Source organism: Pterocles gutturalis, unplaced genomic scaffold, assembly GCF_000699245.1.
Source record: "Pterocles gutturalis isolate BGI_N339 unplaced genomic scaffold, ASM69924v1 scaffold3392, whole genome shotgun sequence".
In the NCBI taxonomy this organism is placed as follows: domain Eukaryota; kingdom Metazoa; phylum Chordata; class Aves; order Pterocliformes; family Pteroclidae; genus Pterocles; species Pterocles gutturalis.
Window position 1 is genome coordinate 2557 of NW_010115019.1, and position 8662 is coordinate 11218.

Below are 8662 nucleotides of genomic sequence, written 5' to 3' on the forward strand. Positions count from 1 at the left end.
TGAGATGACTTTTGGTAAGCTGTTTCTAATTAATCTGTGCCTAAACTCTTCCCTTAGATCTGATTGTCTCCAAGCAGGTCCCACCAGAGGGAGATAAGCTGTTTCTAATTAATCCGTACCTAAACTCTTCCCTTAGATCTGGTTGTCTCCAAGCAGGTCCCACCAGAGGGAGGGTTTTCCACCTGGGAGACACCTGCCTGCTGTAGAAGAAACCTCCAGCAAGGACCTCACCACGAAACCACATGTCCAGCTGATGGCAGAAAGCAACTGCACCCCAGTGACGGAGTTCAGCCTCACGGCGTTCACGGAGGACCCAGTCACTCAGGTCATCCTCTTCCTGATGTTTCTGCTCATCTATCTTGTCACCATCCTGGGGAACCTCGGGATGATGGCGTTGATCAAGGCCAGCCCCCAGCTCCACACCCCCATGTATTATTTCTTGGGTAATTTGTCTTTTATCAACCTCTGCTCTTCCATCGTCATCACCCCCAAGATGTTCATTGACATTCTGCCAGAGAAGAAGAGCATTGCGTATGCCGGGTGCGTGGCTCAGGTGTTCGTTTTCGATCTTTTTGGGATGACTGAATGCTTCCTGCTGGCGATGATGGCATATGACCGTTACGTGGCCATTTGCCATCCCCTGGTCTATCCCCTCGTCATGTCCCCAAAACGCTGTTTCCAGCTGGTGGCCGGGTCCTATCTCGTGGGGTTGACCAATGGTGTGGGACAGACAATCAGCCTGTCCAATCTATCCTTCTGCAGCTCCAGCGTCATCGACCTGTTCTTCTGCGACATTTCCCCTCTGATAGCCCTCTCGACCTCCAACACCACGCTCAGCCTCATTGTCCTAAGAACCGCAGCGTGTTTATTGGCTTTTCCCAGCAGCCTGGTTGTCCTGGTCTCCTACGTGGCCATCGCCTCTGCCATCCTGAGCATCCGTTCAACCGAGGGCAAGCGCAAAGCCTTCTCCACCTGCGCCTCCCACCTCACCACTGTGAGCATCTTCTACGGGACAGCGCTTTTCATGTACTTAAAGCCCAGCTCGGAGAGCTCAAGAGAAGCAGATAAATGGGTGGCGGTGTTCTACACGGTGGTGACGCCCATGCTGAACCCCTTCATCTACAGCCTGAGGAATAAGGAGGTGAAGGAGGCTTGGAGGAGACTCACAACAATGAAATGATCTCGAATGGTGTAAGCTTATGGCAAGGTAGGGTGGAGGTGTGGGTGATATTCTCAGTTTGTGATTAAATATCTCTGATTGATCACTTTTTGGGGGTCTTCTGCACTTTGGCTTAGAAGCTGCCCTGGCTGATTCCACATCCTGGTTCAGGATGTTGATAATTTCACTCACTTCTCCAAACGTCGATAATTATATTTAGTAGTTAATTTAACCTCATGAAGACACAGGTAGAGAATTAGAAGCATGCGCTACTCCTCGTTTAAAACTTTGCCCTCTACTGTCTACTCCATCCCGTGTATCAGGCCAAATTAAACCAGCTGAACACAGCCAAAATTTCTGCAGTTGGTTGGACTCAAGCGACGAGCTGTGTTGTGTGTTGCTCTCCCTTTTGCTCAGCAAATCAGAGTAAACAGAGGGTGAATTCCACTATTCCACTAAATGAAATTCCATTTCAAGAAGCCTTGACAGTCATTAAGGGTTGTAATAACTAACCTCGGGATGCCAAGAGCTTCAGCAAGAAAAATACAGATGACAGCAAGTGAGCCCTCGTGCTGTCCTGGAGAGGTGATAACTCGGGTTGGGGGGAGAAGCTGAGCAGTTGGATTAAATCAAGTCAGGATTTATCAATCAATCAATTTGCTGATTTATTAATGACACACAACTAGAGGCACCCAGGGTCAATCAGCAAATCCTGCTTTGTTCCCAAAGCTCCCTGGTTATTATTTAATCCAGCCAACGGCCGGCACCATCAGCCTGGGGCAAAGACCCTCCCAGGCTCCTTGGGGTCCCCTTCCTCTCTTATCAACTGTGCTTCCCCCCTCGGCAGGGACCTCCAGAGGTCTCCTGTCCCACCACCCACATCACTCACACCATCTCAGACCCCCTTGTCCCGCTGGGGACCGCCCAGGGCAGAGGTTTCACACCCTCCCCAGCCCCTCTTTCAGTGTTTGACCACCCTTATGGAAGTTTTTTTCTTCCTTTTGTTTCTAACGGGGAATTTCCCACGTTGCAAATCCACGACAGAAGGTCTCAGACTATCTGAAGAAAGGTTTATCCTTGGAGCACACGGTGCATGGTCCTAGCGAGCAAGGTTCCCCTCTCTTCTTCATCTCACAGACGCTGTTTAATTTCAGTGCTGGGAGGATTTCCACCTTTACCTTTAAATAAAACACTCAAGGTATTTCCTAATGTTTTATTTACAGTCCTAGAGCATCTCTTCTTGCTACAGTGACTTACGGCCATGACTTGTATGCAAAATCCAACAACGTCCAATGGCTTGGTGTCCAGCTGGTCTTGCCTTCCCCATCACCTGTGGTGTTAAACGGGAACACGAGCTCTTTGTGTCTTAAAAACACGAGTCTGTGGCTACGGCACCGTCGCTCTGCTCCTTGGGGCTTCCTGCTGGGGCTGCTGCTCTCAAAACCGAAAGTGTTTTGTTCCTCGTGTTGGCTGTATTTCGGGGAAGCGGGTGGTTCGCTGTGTCTAACGGACCTCTGCGGGGTCAGCACCTGAGCTTGGGAGCGGTGGGGAACACCACAGTTGGCTCAAGGAGGGAGAAGGAGCATCCAGCCTTCCTGGGCTCTGTTTTCTCGCTCCTGCCTGCACAGGAGTGCTCATGGGGACCTGGAGGAGTTCAGGGCGTGGGGACCGTGTTCAGCATCTCCTGGAGCGTGCTGGGTCTGCTGGTAGCTGGACCACTCGTGAGCTTAGTGCCCACCTGTCCTTAACCATGGGTAGAATTGGTGTTAAAAATAAATCCGTAAATAAAAGAGCATTGCCTCTGACATGTCTCATGGCTTCTGATTCCTCACGATTGAGTAAATCAGGGGAACTCTGCAGCAGAAGCGGTGTGGAGCTATGGGAAGAGCTCTGCGTGGTGGTTGCATGGAAAGAGCAACGAACTTCCTCGGCTTTAAACCTCTGGGTGGGGCAGGGTGGGTAAAATGTTTTGGGCACTGGAAAGCAGCGGGAGTACTTCTTTGGTTTTATTCTGTATTTAGTACTTTCGCTTTCATTTCTATTCCTCCAAAACTGCGAACATACGCTGGGTTCATCCACATTTTGGTTCCTCCCATTTCTTCTTGACTTGGCACAGCTCCTAGGTCGGTAACGTACATCATGAGGAACACCAAGAGGACCCGCAGCTCTGGGCAGGGGCTGGACCTCCATCACCAGGGAGTGATGCCCCGGTGCCATTGTCTGGGGAGGAAACAAAGACGGAAAATGGCTAAAATGGGTTGGGCTCTCCCATGGGTATGCAGACAGAAAGCAAGGCTGAAGCCTCACAAGTACAAGACATTTTCTGGCCCCTCCCCTTGGGCACAAGACAGTAGAGATTTGGGAATGACCCATCTGCCAAAACCTGAGTTTTGTGCTCAGCTGTTCTGGTTGGAAATATTCTGCTTTCAGTCTGCGCGCATCCATCCTGGGGAAATTTTAATTTAATTTTAAAGCACACGATGCAAAATGGCTTTTCAAAGGAAGCTTTTTTTTTTTTTTTTTTTTTTTTTTTTTTTTTTGCTCAAAATGCACAGTTGGGACCCACATGAACTTCAAAAAGGGAAAATGCTGAGTCCTGGCCATGGGGAAGGATTGCCCCAGGCACCAGGAGAGGCTGAAGAGCAGCTTGGCAGAGAAGGATGGGGAGGTGGCCACCAAAAGATGAGCCATCGATGTGTCCTGGCAGGAAGATGCCCACCAGCACCCCGGGAGGAGCCTTGGCAGTGGGTCAGGGGACTTTCTGAAGTGAACAACTGGCCTACAGCTGGAGGAATGGGGAAGTAAAAGCTGCTTTGAGGAGGGTGATGGGAGAAGAAGAATCATCCTGAAGAAAAGGTCATCTCGCCGGGCTGGAGAACAGAGAGCAGGGCTGCCCGAAAGGGGGAAGCGAGAAGGGAAGAAACGGTGATGCTCGTTGCTCAAACAGGCAATGCACGTGTTTTAGGGTCATCTCTAGTGGACACCATGAGAAGCATTTAAAAAAAAAAAAAAGAACAGAGGAAGGAAAATATACCAGGTAAAATGATAGTGCTACTGAACAGCAACGTTCGGGGGGGAAAAAAAGTACTGATTGAAATTCCTGCACCTAATTGCAAATTGCTGCCTAAGTCTGAGTTCACTGTCCCGACACACGCGTGGGTGATGCATCCAGCCCTGGGGCATGGGCTTTCGGAGAGCTGCATCCGTGGCAGTGCTGCTTGGAGACTGCCTCCTGGGAAGCAATGGTGCGAGAACATATTCAGGCATAAATGGAGAAATTATCTTGAAAAAAAAAAAAAAGGACAACATGATGGTGAGTTGACATCTGGGTTTTGTTCCGCTTTTTCTTTAATAGATCTCCTCTATGCAATATCCAGTGCAGAAGAAAATTAACGTAACTGATCAGATATAAAGCAATAATTTCCTTAAATTAATCCATTACTTAGAGTTATCATTTTTTTTCTCCCATGTTCCTGGAGAATAATGATAAAAAAAATATCTTTCAAATGTGAGTCTTCAACAGAAACTCATTGCCCTGTGTTCCACACCTCATTACCAAGCACTGCGCACAAGTCGAGCCACTCGGGCTCTGCGGGCATCATTTCCGAGGTGCCTGGGGGATCCCACCCCGAACCTCAGAGAGACACCGCGGTGTTCACCCCGGCTCTTCGGGGAAGGCTCACTCCATCTGCAGGTGCCCAGAGATACTTCGGTAATTTTTCCTGTGGGCACGGGGTAAAATTTAAATCCTCCATCCACATCGGAGGCTGCAGCGGGGAAACCTTCCTGGGTTCAGAAAGACCAGCGGAGCTTGGGTGCAAACTCCAGCTCAAGGACCAGGGAGTATCTTTCTGAGAGTGAGTCAGGATACCATTGATCAGAGAAAGGGTGGAATTTTAAGAGGTTTTGAGGCATTTTTTTTTGCTGGAAGGGCTTCCTTAACCAGTCCAGCCAGCCAGGAACCTCTCCATGAAGCAATATTGAACTTACTAAAGTCCTTCCTGAAGGAAAAAAAAACCCAACACGCGCTCTGGTATGTCTGAATCTTAATTCCTAACTCGAATTTTGGATAAAAATTCCTGCTATTAAAAGACCCAAGAGGTGCAAGGAAGGTGATGTGCAAGTGTAACTCAGAGCAGAAGGGAGAGGTTTTCCCCTGAAGCTACCTGTACATGAGATCGCCATCAGGGATGCTGGGCTCATTTTAATTGACCCAAACATATCACTGCGGAGTCAGAAAATTGCTCCAATATGGGCTGTTATCTATTTAACACAGCACTAATTAATGTGGCAAATCAAGGCATGCTACTATTGGATTGACTTGTCCCTAAATAAGAACACCCCCCAAAAAAGGGAAAGAAATCCTCCCAAACATGCCCATGCATTGGAAAGAATTTGGAGACATGAGAAGACACTTTGCAAGCCCAATTCCTCCCATAATGGGCCAGACAGAGATTTAAGTTTTAAGCTTTAAAGGTTTTTTTTCCATATTTGAACTACTGGCTATTATTTTGTTAATATATATTTTTTTAATATATTATTTTGGATCTTCAGCCTGCCCACTGAGGATAACTATAATTTTTTTTTTCCCCCCTAAATAAGTGGGTGCATTAGTGCAGGAAACACCAGATCCTGTGTTAGCCTGGAGCTGGGAACAATTATTTAACCTCTTCCCTGTGTTTCTTTGTCTCCTCTGTGCTGGCACCAGGAGAATGGCCGGGGGAAACCACTCGAATGTCACCGAGTTTGTCCTCTTGGGCTTCACCGACCGGCAGGAGCTTCTCTTTGTGATTTTTTTACTCATCTACATCACCACGCTGGTGGGGAACCTGGGGATGATCGTCCTCATCAAGACCAACTCTCAGCTTCACGTGCCCATGTACTTCTTCCTCAGCCACCTCTCCTTCCTGGACATCTGCTACTCTTCATCCATCACGCCAAAGCTCCTCTCCAGCCTCCTTGCAGAGAGAAATGTAATTTCTTTCCACGGTTGCATCACACAGTTTTTCTTCTTCGCAGTGTTCGGCACCACGGAAGCCGTCCTTCTGGCCGTCATGGCCTACGACCGCTACGTGGCCATCCGGGAGCCTCTGCGCTACTTGGCCACCTTGTCCCAGGGGGTCTGTGTCCAGCTGGTGGTGGGCTCCTATGCTGCCGGGAGCCTCAACGCCCTCGTGCACACCAGCGCTCTCCTCCGCCTCTCCTTCTGTGGCCCCAACCTCATCGATCATTTCTACTGCGAGATCCCACCGCTCCTGCTCCTCTCCTGCTCCAACACCCGGCTCAACAGGACGGTGATGGTCACGTGCATTGGCTTCATCATCACCGCCTCGGTCTTGGCCATCGTTGTCTCCTACGCCTGCATCCTGTTGACCATCTGGAGCATCTGCTCTGCGGAGAGCCGCCACAAAGCCTTCTCCACCTGCACCTCCCACCTCACGGCTGTCGCCCTCTTCTACGGCTCGGCGGCTTTCTTGTATTTCCATCCCTTTTCCAGGCACGCAGGAGGTCAAGGCAAAACAGCCTCCGTCTTCTACACCGTGGTGACCCCCTTGCTCAACCCGTTCGTCTACAGCCTGAGGAACAAGGAGGTGAGGAAAAAGAGCTACGAACAAGCTCCTCTCCTGTGTGAACTTCCACAGGCCCGGCTCTGACCAAACCGAACTGGGTCTTGTCTGCCACGGTGGACTCAGAGGAAGAAAAAACGTTGACAACTGATGGAAGAAAAAGGGTTGACAGTTGATGGAAGAAGGGCGCTGCACATTTCTGCACATCTGGTGAGATGTACCTGCTCTGCCTCGTGCTGAACATGGCAGAGTTTGAATTATGAGTTAATTCCATGTTGGGGTTTCTTGACAAATGAATTACCTGTAATTACTGAAAATTACTGAAAATCCTGAAAATACATAGATTGTCAGTGAAACTTTGGGAGTAAATGAATTTAAAAGCAGCACTAGAACATGCAGAGTTGATGCTTCTTACCGAAGAGGTTTTGCAACAAAATCAAATTCTGTGGCCTGAAAGAGGTGGCTCAGAGCAGAAGGGGACAAGCTCAATAAAGACGATGTGTTGGAGAGGGACAGTGTATTCCATAACTTTGTTTTCAAGTTTTCTCAGTAGTTGCCCAAGGTTTTGCTATAGTATAATAAAATCTGATTTATTCTTTTCTCTGGTTTGTCCAAGGATGGTCTTTATGGGGAGCAGCACACGCCCACGCCCCATATATGCCCAAGGTGGGCATCTTGCTTCCCTGGGTGGTCTCCTCCATGGAAAACTGCCAATGTCATCCAAGACATTGTCTGAGCAGCCTTGGCTTTTCCCAGGATGCCATCTGATGTTGAAAATGCAGAAAGCCCCCACGCTTCTGGCCATAGTATTCAGACCTGTCCCACTCGTTCAATGGCTCCAAGACTCTTAACCTTGGCCAGAACTCCCCCCCCCCACCTCCTCTCTGAGTTATGTGTCTCCATCCAGGCAAGGTTCATTTTCCATCCCAGCTGCAGCTCATTAACAATTTCTGCTTCCAGGTTTCAGGGGTTGAGTCACCTCGGTCCAGGAGTCATCCTGGCTAATTGTGGGCTTTCACGTCGGAATTACTCACCATCGGTTCCCCTTGTGGAGACAACTCTGCATCTGGGGGCTTTGAGTCATCTGTTCTATTTTAAACACCCACATCAGGGGGAGATGAATGTTTCTGGAAAAAATGTGTGGTTTTCTCTGCTTGCTGCTTGGCAGCGAAGGGCGATGGGCTGACACGGCTGCACGGTAAATGCAGGTTTCGTACAGAGCAGTCACAGTCGGGGTGTTGTCTGAAGAGTTAATGTAGGCATAGATTTGCATAAATTAAATAATTAAGAACTCAGTTAAATTAAGCTTATTCTAGTCTATAAGGGGAAAGCTTCAGCTCACCGTGCTGATGGAGTCCTTCAAATACCCCACTCAAAAGTGAGAAGGTGAAACTAGATTTTAACCAATAATTTATAATTTAGCTGAGCAGGGATGCTCAGCATCCACCAAACCCTTTCTGGAAAGAACAGGGAAGCAGACTGGATGAAGCCGGTGTCAGCTACGCTTTGGCACAAGGGTCACTGATACAGATATTGACTTCCTGAAGAAAGGTTTGTATTTTCCATGGGTGGACAGGAAACAATTCCCTAGATCTGATTAGACACTAGGACTCTTTGGTTTTTTAAAAGCAATAAAAAAATAAACTTTTCTCCATAAACCTGCCTGTGACTCTCCCAGATGCCTGGATCCAGCTCTCCAGGGTTTTAAACAACAGGATACCCCAGGTGACGTTAAAGCAAATTTCAGTGGAAGAGTTTCTGAATGGTTTTCCCTTCCTCTCCAACAGCAGTTGCAACACTTCTCCAAATCCCGAGCTATCTCCTAATCCTTCAGTCTCTGTTTCTTACACCAGTTTTTTTTTAATTCTCTGTGATTCCAAGAGATAAATTCTGTATTCCAACAGTTAGTTTTTTAATATATATATATTTTTATCTA

General features: G+C 48.2%; 2 protein-coding genes across 2 annotated transcripts; both read left to right on the forward strand.

Moving 5' to 3' along the window:
• The first annotated feature begins 253 nt into the window (after positions 1-253).
• Positions 254-1180, forward strand: LOC104462863 (olfactory receptor 1052-like). Its single transcript, XM_010075000.1, has one exon. It carries the CDS (start codon positions 254-256, stop codon positions 1178-1180), a length of 927 nt encoding a protein of 308 aa, XP_010073302.1.
• Positions 1181-5871: 4691 nt separating this feature from the next.
• LOC104462864 (olfactory receptor 1052-like) lies at positions 5872-6813 on the forward strand. The gene has a single exon (XM_010075001.1). It carries the CDS (start codon positions 5872-5874, stop codon positions 6811-6813), a length of 942 nt encoding a protein of 313 aa, XP_010073303.1.
• The last annotated feature ends 1849 nt before the right edge of the window (positions 6814-8662 follow it).